This window comes from Marmota flaviventris, chromosome 3 (assembly GCF_047511675.1).
Source record: "Marmota flaviventris isolate mMarFla1 chromosome 3, mMarFla1.hap1, whole genome shotgun sequence".
NCBI lineage: Eukaryota > Metazoa > Chordata > Mammalia > Rodentia > Sciuridae > Marmota > Marmota flaviventris.
The window spans coordinates 88,116,297-88,135,509 of NC_092500.1; the positions used below are offsets into that span (position 1 = coordinate 88,116,297).

The window sequence follows — 19,213 nt, forward strand, 5'->3', positions numbered from 1 at the left end:
ATGCTACATTTGTATTAATTTGATAAAAATGAAATGACAAAAATGGGCTACTAAATTCCTCAACAGTATCATCAGGTGATGACTGCTGTTGATTTACTCTTTTCCTTCTTAATATTTGTCAAGTTCTCTTGATTCTTTCTCTATAATCTCTCAAATTATTCCTTAGTTTTCCATTTTACAATATAACTTTTTTACATGACTGAACTGTATGTATTTTCCCCACTACTGCACTGTTCTCTATAAATAACTTCTAAAAGTAATTCTTACAAGTTCCTTTCAAAATGGAATGACTATTCCAGAATTTAAAAAAAAAAAAAAAGTACGGAGTTGAATGGAAATAACAGGGTTCAAAGGATTATAAAGATTATCAACAAGCTAATTATAATCATTCACAAACAAAAGGGAATTTTAATTGTTTTTGTTCTAGTTGTGTATTTTCTATTGAAGCAGAGTGTTTTCTCTCTCTTATTTACCACGGTACACTACTTGCTTTTCCAAAGTTTCACTAACCATACAGACTTTAAAGTGTAACTTAGAGAGTCTCAAAACCAACCTGAAGGGCTAGGTATATAGCGCAGAGTCACGAGCTCACCTAGGATTCCATCCTATTCTCAGTACCACATGCAAAAAAAGACCTAAATAATCCCCTTTGAATAATAATAATAGTTTTAATTTGGCACTTATGAAGCCAGGCATTGTTTTAATTAAGCACTTTATCTAAAACTATTTTTATTTCCATTTTATAGAAGAGGAAATGAGTTAAGATAATTTACCCAATGTTACACAGCAGAAATGCCTACTGGCAGAACTAGGATATGATCTCAATCTGGATCCAAGTCTTAGGCTCTTAATCTACATAATACTGTACTCTTTCAACTCTGCATTATCTTTAAAAATTAAAAAACTCTTGGTTCATCATCATCATTTACCTCTCTCCTTCGCACTCTGCTAAGGGATATACCATTAAGCTACATACATCCCCAGAACATTTCATTTTTCTTATTTAGAGCTAGGGTCTCACCAAGTTGCCCAGACTAGCCTGGAACTTGTGATCCTCCTATCTCAGCCTCCCAAAAGTAGCTGGAACAGGCATACACCACCATGCTTGGCCACCTCATTATTTTAAAATGGCTTCCCCAAAAATCTTTCAATAAAATGGCTATTTCAAGAAGGAATTGTCTATTTTTATGCTGTGGCTTCCATAATATCAACACACTACACATACTTCCAAAAGTTTGCCTATTCTAGCTTGAGGAATATAATATCCCTATGAAATTCCAACATTGACAAACCACTTACAAATACAAACACATACAGTTCTGTCCCTCAGTATCTGCAGGGGATTGGTTCCAGGATACCAAAATTCACAGATGCTCAACTCAAGTCCCTTACCTAGGCACATACTCTCCTATGTTTAATCATCTCTAGATTACTAATAATACATAATAAGGTAAATGATATATAGCTATTATACTGTATTGTGTAGGGAACTATGACAAAAAAAATGTATCTTAGTACAGAAGTAATTTTTTTCAAGTATTTTTGATGTGTAGTTGGTTGAATCTGTGGGTACAGAGCCTATAGAAACAGAGGGCCAACCACACAGAGCAGATCAAATTAAACTTTGAAATAATTAAACTTGAGGACAATTTTTCCCTAATAAACTATAAAAACAAAAAGAAACAATGTGGGAGGCCAGCTAGCACATGACCACATCTTATCTCCCCTTCTGGTTGGTGTGGCATTGTCGTAGGTCACTCTGTGATCTGGTTGCCTAGGTAACCCAGACGATAGCCACAATTTTTAGGGTGCGAGCCACTGTGTCTTCCTGCATGGGCATGTCTTTCCACATTCCCATGGGTGGAGCTATGCTCACCTGTTCTTTTGTAATATTACCCCTTGCCCTGTTTAGGACAGAATGTTCCATGGAAATGTCCTTTGTATGTTCCCTTCTCTTACTGTGCCCTTGGGTGTGGCCTACCTAGATGTCAGTCAACCTGCTGACAGCAGACGACATGAAGCTGAACTCAGCCCCCTGAAACCTGACCCCTTGCCTCATTTGAATAGCTTCTCCTCAATAAAAGGGGTCAGCATGTGCTCTTTCTTTCTGGGGACCCTTAAGGTCAGAGAAGCTGTCACAGCATCCCCAAAGAAAAAGGTATTTCTGTCTCTTGTGTGGTTATTTTGTGCAGCCCAGTTAGCCCAGTTCCCCTGGAGTGACCCCCTGTTTTAGTCAGGTTGCCAGAGCAACCTGGCAAATAGAGTCCCTAGGTGGGCGAAAAGTCTGAGTGTTTATGTCGCCGGGAACGCAGCAAACAAGGAAAAAAATTTAAAAGTCCTGCTTGCCTACATGTTCTTAAAAAACAAAGACTTTCTAAACACAAAGATACAGCCTTCACATGTTTTAGATATAAAGAACATAATAAAAATTTCTAATTTTATCAGTAATAACCATACTATATAAAAATACATTCATATTATTTAGATTCTAAATACTGATATATAATTTTTTTAATGTAGAAATCAAGGAAATACTGTAGTCAGCTGCAACCTGGGAAGTCAGTCTTACAAAAGCTGTGTAAGACTCCAACAAATGAATGTTAATATTCATTATCTGGCATTTGTAAACTAAGACAACCGAAACTTATCCATGTTCCAATATTACCATACTGTCCCAAAGTAGATCTGTCTTTTCTCAAAACAACTTTGAACTAAAAAGAATTTTTTTAAAAAAGCCTCTATGGAAAATTCATAATAGGCAAAAATGTATGCATTCATAATGATCTTTATAATTATTTCTAAATATGTGCTCAATATTTGTTTCTTGCCCCTTTGTGTACCCTCCCCCTTCGGTGGGCAGGATCTTCAGGGGGATAGAGAGGTAGTTACTTTTGTAATGTCATTTGAAAGTCAAAGAATCAAGCTTTTTTAAACTTCAACGCAGAGATAAACAAAATCAAATTTTAATACATAGAAACACTGTAATTACTACCTTTTAGTCCCTATTATAGAGCAAAGCGATGAAAACAATTGCAAATATGAAAGTAGTTTTACCTTTTATTAATGTCTTCATCTGCAAATCCTGTGGGAATGAGAGAGAAATATTTTCCCATCTTGAGCCACAAATTAGATTTTGGGATCCAGCCATTATGTGCATGGATAGCATGGATTTTAGCAAGCTGGCGCGCTATCAGCCTATTTAAAATAAAACAGCATAAAAGAAAAAAATTAGCATCATAAAGTTTATATCTATTGCCATAGGTTTTTCACTTAACTAACCTTTAGTCAGGCTTCTCAAATGTCTCCTAGGTATTTCCATGCATTTCCTTATAAAATTCAGTTTTAGCAGACAAACCCTGCTAAGTCAGATACCCTCAATATCTACCACTGATGAGGTTTTTTTTTATCCTCTATCATCAGCTACGTGTTGGGCTAGTTTAGCCAGAATGCCCCTTACTCTTGATGCAACCTCAGCAATTTTTGATCCACCGACCTCACCCATCCTGCTCACTTGGCTATGAATTTCTACTGGAGTTGAGCCCAATCTCTTTTCCCAAACTACTGTAAAATCCCACTGCTGTGGTCCCTATACCTACTGTGATGGTAAAATCAACTTTATCACACTTAATAAGTATCACAGAATAATTTTGTTAAGTTATGGTGCCACGACTCAAGAGAGGGTCAGATTCATCATTTGAGGACCCTAAGTGACTTTGAAGCATTTGTCTTCACTTCTGACTAACTAATGGGCAATCCACTGGTGAATCAGACTCCTAAACTACTGCTCTAGACAAACATCCATTGAAGCTAGCAGGAACAGATCCTGGTTCTTTAGATTTTCAATATACATTATGAAACTGGGCTTGAATCCCAGGCTTCATTTTCTTCTTCCTGGGTCTCCTTCCAGACTGGAGATTACTCCATGACTTCCTAAACTGTAAGTCCCTTCCTGGCTGTGAGGCCTCCCTGCGGGCTATGGGATCATGCTTCACCCACAGGAACTTCTCTGATACCCCTCTTATTGAACCCTTGCTAACTAAATACTCCATCAACTCTGTCCACCTCCTTCTTATTTGCATAGTATTGCTGAGGAATTTTATATTACTTGCAGAATTTCTGGTTTTACTGGTCCAGGGTACAGTCAGGGCATCGACCCAAGATATTTAAAAGCTTCCCAAATGACTTTAAAGTAATCACTCACTAACCTGTGATCTAATAGCATAATTTTATAAGATTTTTATACTATCATAAACACTATTGTTCTAATCTACCTAGTTATTAGTAATAAGAATCCTGACTTTCCTTAGAAGTTCCCATTTCCCTCATTTTTTGAGTTCAAATGGTTCTTATAGAGCTTACTGAAATAATTGTATCCCATTTGCACTACTAAATTTAGGAGTAAACATATAACCAAGACTTGCCCAGAACATTTCATCGCATAGGCCACAGTGACTACCCAACCTAAGCCAAAGAGAATTGATCCTGCATTCATTAATGCTATTCAGAATATAGAAAGAAATCTATTTTTATGTCAGTCTCATATGTGCATAGGAAGCAATGCACAACTGAACTTACAGTACTAAAGCACCAGGTAACTTGACAAAAAAGGCAGGTGGTAATAAAATCAAAACAAAGGAAAATATGACTACATATGTGCATACACATACACACACACATTTTAAGCTGTAATAACTGGTTTGAAAACTTGAAAGAGGGGGAAACAGGCGACTTAAAGAAACAAACAATCTGCATTACATAAAACTCAAGCAACCTCTGCCAACAAAATCTAAGGTCACAGAACTATTTAGTGAACAAGTGAGACAGATAATTCAGGAGATGGGTGACAGATCAGAAAAGGTCTTTAAATCCAACAAATTTTATTTGCTATGCTTTTTAAAAGCAAATGAGTAATACTGTTATTTTTCATTGTTTTACCCCCCCCCCCCCAGGGATATAGAAGACCCTGACTCACAAACTGTAAAACATGATTTTAGAAGGAGTCCACTTGCTCATCTAGAGTGACTAGAATAACAATTCTAGTGTAAATACTTCAAAAAGGGATAAAATAGTATGGCCACAACTTCAAAAGTCCTTACATGTGAATGGAATCTATTAAGTATGAATAGCCACTAATAGAAAATATCAATTAATTTTCAGTGCCTTGACTTTTCTGGCAGAAGGCTGGCTAACTAGGGCTGAGCCAGAATTTGAACTGATAATCTGACACAAAAGCCAAGTCCTATCCAATATAGAATATACCTATAACAGTGCACAAAATTAGTTGGAGTTACATTGAGCCATTGTATTTGCGACCTGAACTTAAGCAAATAATTTATTTTCCCTGATTCCTTATAAGAAAAACAAAAGAGTTGGCCCAATTATATAGTTTTTAAGTTCTCCTTCAGATTTAATAGCACATGTTCCTTAGTACCAAGAAAAAACAACTACATAAAAATCTAATTTACAATAACTAAAAAAATATTTTAAAGGGGGGGCAGCAGGTGGCTGTGGCTGTGGCTCAGTGGTAGTACACTTGCCTGGCACATGTGAGGCACTGGGTTTGATTCTCAGCACCACATATAAATAAATAAAGGTCTATCAACAACTAAAATATTTTCAAAAAAATCTAATTTAAACTTTTATATTTAATAATGACATGAACTTCACATTCAAAATTATATACAATACATCCCACAGGCTAACATCCCATTTCATATCAATTTCCTCAGTTACAGTAATATAAAGAATAAATGCCTATAAACTATAGAGGCAAAATTTTTCAAATAGGTGATTGTGTAAAAAAAAATTCTCAAATACAGTTACTCCTCAAAATAAATTTCAAAAATTATGGCTGGAATTCTGACATTTAGTGTTATATAACACCTTAAAAACATTTTTTGAATAAGGTGATACATGCCTAATCTGACAGAAAAGACTTACATTATCTGTGATCCTCATAATATAGCATAATTAATTTTTGCAAAAATAGACATCAAAATTTAACAACTAGTGTTCAATATCTTCTATAAATATCAACATTTGCCCTAATTATAAATGCATTTTAAAAATAAAATTAATTACATAACATGCAAAGTTAATATTAAATAGTATAATGTGTAATGTGATTAGGTAAAAATGTATCAGCATGTTATTTGATATGCTAGGCAATATTTTACTATAAATTCAGAATAGAATAGCAGCAATAATATAACAGTAATAATAGTAACTTAATATTATTAATATTAAATGATAGTAATAGTAATCATTATTATCACTGTTACTATTACTATATAATCTCTAATAATACATATACCATAATACTGTTACTATGTTAATCTCTAATAATACTAGATTGCTATTTTTACTATTACTCTAACACTATGACTAAGTTATACTTCAAGAAGCAAAGACCATGTCTTATTATTCTACTTATTCTAACACTCAGCATTTAGAAGATACTTAACATAATATCTTATGAATTAGAGCCAGTTATTCTGGCAACAGACTCGGCACAGTGCACTGAGAAATTTACCGTAAGACCAAGGGATTCTTCCACTATCAGACTCATCATAAGGTTGATTAAAACTTATTTTGAGGGGCTGGGGCTGGGGCTCAGCAGTAGCGCACTTGCCTGGCATGTGTGAGGCACTGGGTTCTATGCTCAGCACCGCATATAAATAAATAAAATAAAGGTCTATTAACAACTTATTAAAAAAAACTTATTTTGAATTTTCTGTTATCTCTGGTAATATAATTTCCTTACAGTCGTATAGGAAAACTAGTATTTTCTTATACAAAATAATCATTCATTTGAAATACTGCTTATTTCTTATGTAAGAAAGCCACTTCTAGTTTCAGTTTTTTCTCAAAGTCTAGAATTTAAGTCAATTTCTACAGATTTCAGAACTACTAGTCTTTTTATCTTTTGTATAGCAAAATTAACAAAGTGTTTTAGTACTTTTAGGCTACTATAACAAAAACATCATTAAGACTGAGTGTCTTAAACAATAACACAAATAGTCAGGCACCTTAGCAGATGCCTGTAATCCTAGCAGCTCAAGAAGCTGAGGCAGGAGGATCACAAGTTCGAAGCCAGCCTCAGCAACTTAGTGAGGCCCAAGTAACTCAGTGAGACCTGTTTCTAAATAAAATATTTTTAAAAGGACTGGGGATGTGGCTCAGTGGTTAAATGTCCCTGAGTTCAAACCCCAATACCAAAAAAAAAAAAGAGAGAGAGAGAAATTTCTTTCTCATGGATCTAGAAGTTGGGAAGTACAAGATCCAGGTACTAGTAGATTCCACCATGTCTGGTAAGGGTTTTTGCCACTTTACTGCTGCACCTTTACATGGTCAAAGAAATGAACAAGCTTCCTCAGGCCTCTTTTAATAAGGGCAATAATTTCATTCAGGAAGGTTTCTCTTCCATGACTGATTACCCCTAAAAGGTAAGGAAGATCATGAGTTTGAAGCCAACCACAGCAACTTGGCAAGGTCCTAAGCAACTTAGTGAGTCTGTGTCTCTAAAGTAAAATATTTTTAAAAAAGAGTTGGGGATATGGCTCAGTGGTTAAACACGCTGGGTTTAACCTCTGGTAACTCTTAATACTATTGCTTTGGGAATGAGGCTTCAACAAAAACATTTTTGAGTACAAACATTCAGACCATAACAGAAATGAAGGCAACTTATTTACAATAAATCCCCATATGTAAATAACAATTATAGGATCTGGAGATGTAGCTCAATGGTTACAGCACCTATCTAGCATCTATGTGTGTGGCCCTCAGTTAAATCCCCAGAACTGCAAAAGAAAAAATTTAATTTTTAAACCACACAACTGAGTCCAATTAAACCATATTACCTACATATTTAAAACTAGGCTTTGGTAAGAGATTTTAAAAATTAAGTATGTCCTAATTCTAAGCACCAAACTCATTAAAATTTCTGGCAAACTGAGCTTAAGAAAAACATGCAATTTGTTAGGAAAGCTTCCATTACAAAAATTAATAGTTTTTACTAATAAACAAAATTCAGCAAAGCTGCAGGATACAAATCAACATGCAAAAATCAGTTGCATTTTTATCCTAACAATGAACAAAAAGAAATCCCATTTACAATAGCATCATAAAGAATAAAATACAAGGCTTTTACACCAAAAACAACAAAATGTTGCTTTAAAAAATTTAGTACATAAATTAATGAAAACACATTCTATGTTTATGGATTGCAAAACAATACTGCTAAAACAACACAACCTAACCCAAAGAGATCTACAGATTCAATGCAATCTCTATCAAAATCCCAAAGATGATTTTTGCAGAAACAGAAAAATCTATCCTAAAGTTCACATGAACTCAAGGTTCCCTGATTAGCTAAGATCACATTGAAAAAGAAGCATAACAATTCACAATAGCAAGACTGTGGAACCAACCTAGATGCCCTTCAATAGACGAATGGATAAAAAAAATGTGGCATTTATACACAATGGAGTATTACTCTGCATTAAAAAATGACAAAATCATAGAATTTGCAGGGAAATGGATGGCATTAGAGCAGATTATGCTAAGTGAAGCTAGCCAATCCCTAAAAAACAAATGCCAAATGTCTTCTTTGATATAAGGAGAGTAACTAAGAACAGAGTAGGGACGAAGAGCATGAGAAGAAGATTAACATTAAACAGGGATGAGAGGTGGGAGGGAAAGGGAGAGAGAAGGGAAATTGCATGAAAATGGAAGGAGACCCTCAGGGTTATACAAAAGTACATACAAGAGGAAGTGAGGGGAAAGGGAAAAATAATACAAGGGGGAGAAATGAATGACAGTAGAGGGGGTAGAGAGAGAAGAGGGGAGGCGAGGGGTGGGGAGGGGAGGGGGGATAGTAGAGGATAGGAAAGACAGCAGAACACAACAGACACTAGTATGGCAATATGTAAATCAATGGATGTGTAACTGATGTAATTCTGCAATCTGTATATGGGGTAAAAATGGGAGTTCATAACCCACTTGAATCAATGTGTGAAATATGATATATCAAGAAATTTGTAATGTTTTGAACAACCAACAATAAAAAATTTAAAAAATTAAAAAAAAAAAAAGAAAAAGAAGCATAAAGTTGGAAATAGTACAATTTGTACTTTCAAAAATGTTTTACAAGGCTGGGGTTGTGGCTCAGCAGTAGAGTGCTGGCCTAGCACATGTGAGGCCCTGGGTTCGAACCTCAGCACCACATAAAAATAAATAAATAAAGGTACTATGTCCAACTACAACTAAAAAAATAAATATTTTTTAAAAATGTATTACAGAGCTACAGTAATCAAAACAGTACGGTACTCGCACAACTACAGACATGTAGACAAACAGAATAGAATAGAGAACCCAGAAATAAACTCACACATATCCAATCAAAACGATACTCAACAAAGGTACTAGGGACCATTGGAGAAAGGATAATAAATGGGAAAAATAAATATCTACATGCAAAAAAAAAGAAAACTGAATCCATTCCTTACACTACATATAAAAATTAACTCAAGTACATCAAAGATCTAAATATAAGCCTAAAACTATAAAAAATCAAAAACATGAGGGAAAAAACTTATTTATATATGACACCAAAAGCACAGGCCACAAAATTAAAATTGGTAAATTGGATTATATCAAAATTAAAAACTGTGCAAAGGACAACATCAAAAGAATAAACAAGCAACCCACAGAATAAGAGAAAATATTTGCAAATGACATATAGAAAATCTCTGAGTTTCAACAATACTTTCACACAGTGTGAAAGTGATACACATTCAGCATAAACCATACTTCAAATTTTGACCTAGTCCCAGGATAGCAATATGCAATAGGATACTCTCATGCAATGCTGAGCAGCAGCAGCAAACAGATCCCTGTTGGCCACATAATCACTAAAGATGAACAATCAATATTCCACCCTGAGCTGTGTTTGTTGACCTACAGTGTTCACTAGGGTGGGTATGTTAAAGAATTTACAACTAATAATATTGTTTCAGCTTAATAATTAATTCATCAGGAATAATTAACTTCTTGTAAGTCTAGAAGAATCTGTATTTGACAAGGGATAATTATTCACAATATATTATAAACCCCAACTCAACAAAAAGAAACAATCCAGCCAGGTGTGGGGGCACACACCTGTAATCCCAGCAGCTCAGGAGGCTGAGACAGGAGGATCAAAAGTTCAAATCCAGCCTCAGCAATCTCAAGGTACTAAGCAACTCAGTGAGACCCTGTCTCTAAAATACAAAATAGGTCTGGGGATGTGGCTAAGTGGTTGAGTGCCTCTGAGTTCAATCCCCATTAACCCCCGCCAAAAAAGGAAACAAAAAATTATAATTGGATGGTAACAGACATTTATCCAAAGAATAAACATAAGGCCACTAAGTATATGAATATGTGTTCAACATCACTAATCATTAGGGAAATGCAAATCCAAAGAACAATATGATGCCATCTCACACTCATCAGGATGGCTGTGATCAACAAAAAACAAAAGGAAGAGAACAGAAAACAACTATTGGCAAGAATGTGGAGAAAATGGAACGCTTGTACACAATTAATGAGAACATAAAATGGTGCAGCTACATGAAAACCAGTAAGATGCCTCCTCAAAAAATTAAATAGAATGACCACATGATCTAGCAATTTTAATTACAGGTATGTATTTTTAAAAAAACTTTTAAAAAGTAGGGCTTCAAAACTATAACTGCACACCTCTGTTCACAGAAGTATTATTCACATTAGTTAAAAAAAAATGGAAATAATCCAAGTGTCCATTCATGTATGAATGAGTAAACAAAATGTAGCATATAATATAATGGAATATTCTTAATATTTTTAAGCCCTAAAAAAGAAGGGAAAAGTTGAGCTAGAGATATAAAATCAGTGGTAGAGTTTATGCTTAGCATGCACAAGACCCTGGGTTCAATCCCCAGTCTAAAAATAAATAAATAAATAAATAATTTTTTAAAAAGGAAATTCTAACATGCTACCACATAGATGAGCCTTGAGGACATCATGCTAAGTGAAATAAGACAGCCACAAAAATACAAATACTGTATGATTCCACTTACATGAGGTACCTACAGTAGTCAAATTCATAGAGATATGAAGTAGATGATGATTGTCAGGGTCTAGAGGAAAGGGGGAATAGGGAGTTGTTATTTAATGGATATAGAAATTCAGACTTGCAGAATGAAAAGATTCCTGGAAATTAGCTGCACAATAATGTGAATGTAATACAACTGAGTTGTATACTTCAAAAACGGTTAAGATGATAAATTCTGTTATGTGTATTTACCACAATTTATATTTTTTGAATAAAATAAAATGTTTATAAAAAAGAAACAGCTCTTGGGCTGGGGTTATAGCTCAGTGGTAGAGCACTTGTCTGGCAAATGTGAGGCACTGGGTTCGACCCTCAGCATCATGTAAAAATAAATAAATAAAATAAAGGTATTGTGTCCATCTACAACCAAAAAATTTTTTTAAAAAAAGATATAGTTCTTCAAAAAAAATCTGACTAAGGCACTTTATTTTCTATTAGCAAATTTTATAAACAGCTGGGTGCAGAGGCACACACCTGTAATCCCATCTATTTTAGAAGCTAAGACAGAAGGATCCCAAGTTCGAGGGCAGGCTGGGCAACTTAGCAAGACAATGTTTCAAAAAAAAAGGGCCATCTCAGTGGTAGAGGAACTCTGGGTTCAATATCCAATACTGGGAAAATAAAGGTATAGACAGTAAGAAAGAAAAATATGGGGCTGGAGTTGTTGCTCAGTAGTTAGAGCACCTGCCTAGCACATGTGAGGCCCTGAGTTCAATTCTCAGCACCATATTAAAAATAAACAAATAAAATAAAAGTATTGTGTCCATCTACAACTAAAAAAATGTTAACAGAAAAAGAACTGATATGATAAAAAGAACTGGAGAGGTAAAATTTTGTATAAAAGAAGAACTGAAAAGTACTTTTATGAAAAAGAAAAAAAATACTTTTATGTCTTAATTAATATGTTTCCTTTAATGTTCCTCCCCTCACCCCCATTACCAGGGATTTAATGCAGGGCTTCACATATGATAGGCAAACACTTGTGTATTGAGATATATCCCCAGCCCTTATTTCCTACTTTTTATAATAAAATACAAAATATTAGAAAAATCCAAATCCAACAAAGTATAAAAAGAATCACAAATCATGCAAGGTAGAACATCCCAGATATGCAAGACTGGTTCAACATGTGGAAATCAAATGATATTATCCATCACATCAACAGGCTAAAGGAAAAAAAAAAAAAAAAATCACATGAACATCACCTATTGAGAAATGCAGGAAAAAAATATTTCACAAAATCCAAAATCCATTTATCAAAAATTCTTCAGTAAACAGATATGAAAGGAGAACTTCCTCAAGTTGATAAAGAATACATATTAAAAAAAAAAAAAAAAAAAAAACCCTAATGGTAGAATTATAAAGAATATCTACACACTACTACTTAATGATGAGGAAACAAAACTTTCCTACTAAGGAATAATGCAAGCACATTCTTACCACTCCTTCTTAACTCTGTACTAGAAGTTCTAGCCAATGTAATTAAACACAATGCATACATATAATATTGAATGTGAAGAAATAAAACTGTTTTACTTTGCAAATAATATGATTACCTATGAAGAAATTGTTTGATGAAAAAACTCCTAAAATAAGGAATTATAGCAAGGATAGAGGTTCATACACAAAAGTCAACCACTTTCCAGATTAAGGATGTGGCTCGGTGGTATAGTGCTTGCCTAGCAAGCACAGGGACATGAGTTTGATTCAGATTACACAAAAGGAAAAAAAAAGTCACTTTCTATATGCCAGTATCACTTTCTATATGCCAGTAATAAGTGGAACATGAAAATAAAACAGAATTATCTTTTAAAGTTGCACCAAAAATGAAAAACTTGGATATAAATCAAAATACAAGATTTTTGTACTATGAACTATAATGAAAGAAATCAAATAACTAAATAAATGGAGAGATAATCCATGTGCATGGATAAACTCAATACTGCCAACTTGATCTACAGATTCAAAAGAACTCAAATAAAAAACCCAGCAAGTTATTTTGTACATACCAAACGACTCTGAAAGTTTATATGGAGAGAAAAAGACCCAGAATAGGTATCACAATGTTGAAGGACAAAAAACAAAGTTGGAGAAATGACACTTCCTGACTTTAAAGATAAGATACTGTAGACTTTGCAAAAGGATAAGCAGATAAGGGACAAAACAGCTCAGAAACAGACCCACACAAATAAAATTAACTGATCTTTGACAAAGAAGCAAAAGTGATGCAATGAAAAAAATATGGTTTTTTCAACAAATGGTGCTAAACAACTAGATATTCAGAAGCAGAAAATGAATCAACATACACCTCATGCCCTCTATAAAAATTATCTCAAAAAAGGATTTAAGGAACTAAATATAAAATTTAAAGCTAAAAAACTCTTAGGGTAAAAAACACAGAAGAAAATTAGCAGAACTTCAGATTTATTGATGACATTTTAGATACATCAAAAGACAAAATCCACAAAAGAATTGATAAACAGGACTCAGTAAAATTAAAACTTTTTTTTTGTGAAAGATACTGCCAAGAGAATAAAAAGACAGAGAGAATATTTGTTTGGCTTTTTTTGCTAGGAGGGGTAGGCACACTGTTTTGCAGTGTTGGGGATGGAACCCATGCCTTGCAATGCTAGACAGCACTCTTCCAACTGAGCTAAATTCAGCCATAGGAGAAAATATTAGTAAAACACATGCAATAAAGGATTATTATCAAAAATATACAAATAACTCAAAACTCAGCAATAAAGAACTTTTCATAATCTTTTTAAATAAACTCAAATAGAAAAAAACAGAATTTATATGATTATCCTTTGGAATACTTAGATGGAATGGTTCCAGGAACCCCTGAACCTCCAGATTATTCAATTCAGTTTTTCTGGATGTTCAATTAAGTCCCTCATATAGAAAATGATGTAGTTATTCGTACATACAATCATACAGAATCACAAACATCATATACAATCCTAGCTTATACTTTAAATTCTCTCTAGATTACTTATAATACCTAAAAAAAACAATGTGATAGCATATAGACAGTTGTTATGCTTTTTGTTTAGGGAATAATGGCCAATTTTACATGCAACCCAAAATGTGACAGTTCCATGACAGTACCTCTAGCATGCTTTCTAATAAATCTGCAACAATTAATTTCAAACTACATTTCTTCCTTTACATCTGTCACTGGGTGCTTTTAATTAAACTTCAGTAAAGATTCCCCCAAAACAGGCAAATTTTTGAGAAATACTGAAAAGTAATTTGGGAAAATTCCTAAATGCTTTTTAATATTAAAAATTTTCTGAAAATCTCAGCAATACTTGTTACAAAAACGTTCAAACAAAACAGATCATGACAAATCTCCATTAATGAAATTACTAATTAAGCACTAGCTTAGTACAATTGCTAACTTGGTCTAACTAGTTATCTTTACTAATAACATTCTCTCACCTCCTCTATGTTCTGCCCCTGTTCTTTAAAATCCAGTTCAAATGACCTTAGTAAACCATTTCCTAATTTCCCACATATACACAGTAAATTACTTGTACTTTTTTTGAAATTCTTTTCTGCTGTTCTTTGTATACTACATAGATTATTCGTTCCTGTGAGGTTACTGTCTGTCACAGACGGTAAATTACTCAGACAGTGGGGAGTAATTTCTTTTTCCTGCCCCAGACTAGGTCAAACATATTCCAATGCCTTTTACATTATCCAAGCAGACAATCTTAATCATAAGTATATAACTATGCTCTAATGAGCCACAGAGTACTGTGGACTTTGAGTCAAAGCTCAATCAATCAGTCTAATATGCAGCCAACAAATTGGACTAACAACCAAGTTTCCTAAAAGTCCAAGACTATATTCAAGCCCCAAAGCTCATAACAAGAGATCAAAATGTGACATAACTAACTCCAAATTGGTAATAACCTATTAATAAGTCATGTTTCCTTTTATCATAAATATACAAAATTCATTTTTTTAAAGGAAAAAAAGCTAAACAATCACATAACAAATGTGCATCTCTATCTCTAACCTTTTCTTTGGGGCCTTGTAACCATGGTTTGTTCACTTATATATTTGATATTTTAAAAAAGTTCATCGTATGCCTAGCATATACAAGGCTCTTATTTCCATCCCCAACACAAAAAATAAAAAAAAGTTTATCATAATACAGACTTGTTTTTGTTTTATTTAAGATGGGGTCTCACTATGTTGCCCAGGAAGGCCTCCTATGTGCAATTCCCTCTTCCTTGGTCTCTCAAAGCATCTAGAACTACAGATGCATACCACACACCTGGTAACTTTAGTGTTCTTGACAAAAACTACAGTCAACCCTCTGTATTCACAAGCCTGCATCCACAGATTTAGCCCATCACAAATCAAACATATTCAGAAATAATTCCAGAAGGTTCCCAAAACAAAAACTAATTTACTATGTGCCAAGCACTATAATGAATCCACACATATAAAATATGTAGAATTACCCTGCTGTTACATTCCAAAATTCCATAGATCTTCCTCACTTTCTCTCCAGTTCTCTGAGCAGTAGTTGCTTAGTATCTTGTTTACATATTATATAGCAAGGCCTATGATGATTACACACCTGTACTAAACATGCAGACTTTTTTTAATCATTATTCCATGATTTTGTCAATAAATCATAACTATTTATATAGCAATAGTATATTACTATATAATATTACTAACACTGTATTAGATATTATAAGTAATTTAGAGAATATTTGAAATATATGGGAAAATATGTGTAGATTATAATTTTATATAAAAGACTTACTTGAGCATTCAGATTTTGTTATTGCGGGGGGGGGGGGGGGGGGGGATCCTGGAATTAGTCAACCAAGGACACAAAGAGACAACTATATAGTTATTTTTTCTACTTGAGGTTAAAAAGATTATGAAAAGATTTCTGGTTAAGAAAGAAAACTCTACAATAGTCTTAATAATTACTACTTAATTATACAAAAAGGTGGGAAATCAATGGAAAAGTCTGCATTCACTTCTTGGTTATTCACTTTAAATCTGCAAATTTTTTTTATTTTTAGTAAGTGATATAATATTTGTTATATTATATCACTTATTAAAAAATAAAAATATATATATATATATGAAGCCCAAATATTTCTCTTTATATTCGCTCAGTAACTTTTCTCAGTAACTAAAGCTTCAATTACTCATTGGTTTTCTTTACTAGCCATATGATCATAGGCAAATTACTTAAAATCTTTGCAGCTTAGTTTTCTCATCTACTTAAATGTGATTATATTACCTATCTCCTAGAGTTGTTTTGCATTGTTTATTAATATATGTAAAGTGATTATTAACAATGTACAGCTCATGTTATATTACAGAAATATTACTCATCTTCATATTGTAAGTCATTTCTCCGATATTTCTTTTTGGTGGTGCTGGGGATTGAATCCAGGGCCTTGTGCATGCTGAGCAAGCACTCTACCAACTGAGCTATATCCCCAGTCCCCCATTTCTCCAATCTTTATGGAATAAATTCTGTCAACAATTAACAGACTAATAATAATATAGTCATTACCAACATATGTAGTATTAGTAAAAAATAAATCTTAAATTTTTAATATCAAACAATCTCTTCATTAAAGTTAAAATAAAGAAAAAAGAATAGACAAAATAGGACTCTAATATTCCCATGACTTAGGCACATAGTAAATTTTGTGTGGTCTTTCTCCTACTAAAAAGGCAAAACAAATTTCTCAAGGAGAGCAAGTAGTAGTAAAATTGCTTAGTTTGTGTTATGGTTTAGATGTTCCCCACAAAGTCACATGCTGAAGCTTGGCCCCAGCTGATGGAGCTGTTGGAGGTGGTGGAAACTTTAGGAGGTGGGGCCTAACAGAAGGAAGTTGGGTCATTGGGGAGATGCCTGAAGGGGACTTTGGGGACCCTAGCTCCCTTCCTTTCTCTCTCTGCTTCTGAGTCATCAGGAAATGACAAAAAAATAAAAGTCTACACGTTTAGTTTGCTTCTCTTTGCTCCATCACATGCTCCCTTGCCATGGCGTTCTGCCCACAGGCTAAAAAAACCAAGAAGTCAATTGACCACATACTGAAACCTCCAAAACTATAAGCCACAAGAAATCTTTGCTACTTTTGATTTTTTTTTTTTTTTTTTTTTCAGATATTTTGGCACAGCAATGGAAACCTGGCTAACACAGTTGGGAAGGATTCTGAGGTCTAATCCTGGCTAAAGAGGAAACAGTTCCAATACTAGTTAGTATTATCTGTCTTAAACAAGGGAGAGGGAGTTAGTAGCAATAAATACTTGCTTTGCCACATGTGTATGCTGCTTTTAGCACTTCAGAACTTTATATGTGAAAGTAAATAATACCAAAAAGGAAAAAAATGGCTATGAATGAATTATTTAGTTAGTCATTTCAGAAATAGGGTCTAGAGGGTATGTGGTTAAGTGGCAGAGCACTAGCCTGGCATGTGTGAGGCCCTGAATTCAATCCCCAGCACTGAGAAAGAAAGCAAGTCTTGCTAATGTTGTCCAGGCTTACCTCAAACTTCTAGACTCAAGCAATCCTTCTGTCTCAGTCTCCTGAGTAGCTAGAATTACAGAGCATGCCACTGCATCTGGCTAAATTTCAACTTTAAAATGTCTCTGAGTGAAATCCCCAGTACTAAAAATAAATAACTACAGTGCTTCCAAAAGCATAATAAAGCCAAAGAACAAGGCCTAGCCATGATAATTTGCCTAAGTAATATTAATAATTTTTAAGTTACTATCTAAATTGTTAGAAGATCTTCAGAAGTTTAGAAAAATTTGAGAAGACATGGGGGAATATTACAAAAGTTAACACCTAGTACTTAACATATACCAAATGATATTTTAAACTTTTTAAACAGACAAGTGGAGTACCCCTCATCAGAATTTCCAAAATCCAAAACACCATTCCAAATTTGACACTGAAGACCAACATGACGCCACAAGTAGAAAATTCTAAATTCTACCATGATCTAACATGATGGGGGTCAGTCTGTCAAGTCAAGGACATTCTAAAAATAATGTATAAAATTACCTACAGGGTATGTGTATAAGCTGTATATGAAACATAAGTCTAAATATGATATAACACAAAATTCATTTAAGTTCCATCCCCAAGGTGTCTCTTTATATAAACGCAAATGTTTCAAAATTTGGAGAAATACTTCTGGTCCCAGATATTCTGGATAAAGGACACCCAACCTACACTTCTGTACTAATAAATTCAATCCTTACAACAACATTATTATTCCAATTTTTTAGATAAGGAAATTAAGGCACACAAAGCTTAATACTGTGCCCAAATTCATTCAGCTCACCAAGTTGAGGTAATCTGGCTCTATAATGTATTTTTTTTTGGTGGAGGGGCATACCAGGGGTTGAACTCAGGGGCACTCAACCACTGAACCACATCCCCAGCTCTATTTTGTATTTTTTATTTAGAGACAGGGTCTCACTGAGTTGCTGAGTACCTCGCTGTTGCTGAGATTAGCTTTGAACTTGCAATCCTTCCGCCTCAGCCTCCCAAACTGCTGGGATTACAGGCATGCGCCACCACACAGGCTAAAATGTACACTTAATGAAAGAGGTAAGCAGCCTAATGTCGAATTTCAACATTTCATCTCATTCCACAAATTTCCACTATCATCAATAAAAGAGGAAAAAAATCTGTTCCACATATCCAGTTTCCACCATGAGACTGAGGAGTAAAAGGAGTAAAATTCTAAATCTGATCTCACTGGCAGATGGTATCCACCAGTTTAAACTGAAAGTTTAAATGTGATATATTAAAGACAAATCAGGAGTACCAATGTATAAAAAAAAAGAAGTGTAAGGCTTACAAAGGCAGCAAAGACTACCAGTAAAATGGTATTGGACTTAAGCACCTTTTTTTTTTTTTCATCTTTTGAACACTTTTTTTTCCACTGTCTGTAAGCAAGAAAATTGACAACATCAAAAATCAATATAGTGTGTAATCCCAGCAGCTTAGAAGGGTGAGGCAGGAGGATCATAAGTTCAAAGCCAGCCTCAGCAACTTAGCAAGTCCCTAGGTAA

The 19,213-nt window shown here is 34.2% G+C and overlaps 1 protein-coding gene across 1 annotated transcript in view; it reads right to left on the reverse strand.

The window, feature by feature from the left end:
- Etnk1 (ethanolamine kinase 1) overlaps positions 1 to 19,213 on the reverse strand; it is a 64,274-nt gene that overhangs the window by 24,700 nt on the left and 20,361 nt on the right. The window contains exon 3 of the mRNA XM_027934185.2: positions 3,055 to 3,195. Coding sequence (XP_027789986.1) covers positions 3,055 to 3,195 — 141 coding nt within the window. The remainder of the gene's footprint in view (positions 1 to 3,054; positions 3,196 to 19,213) is intronic.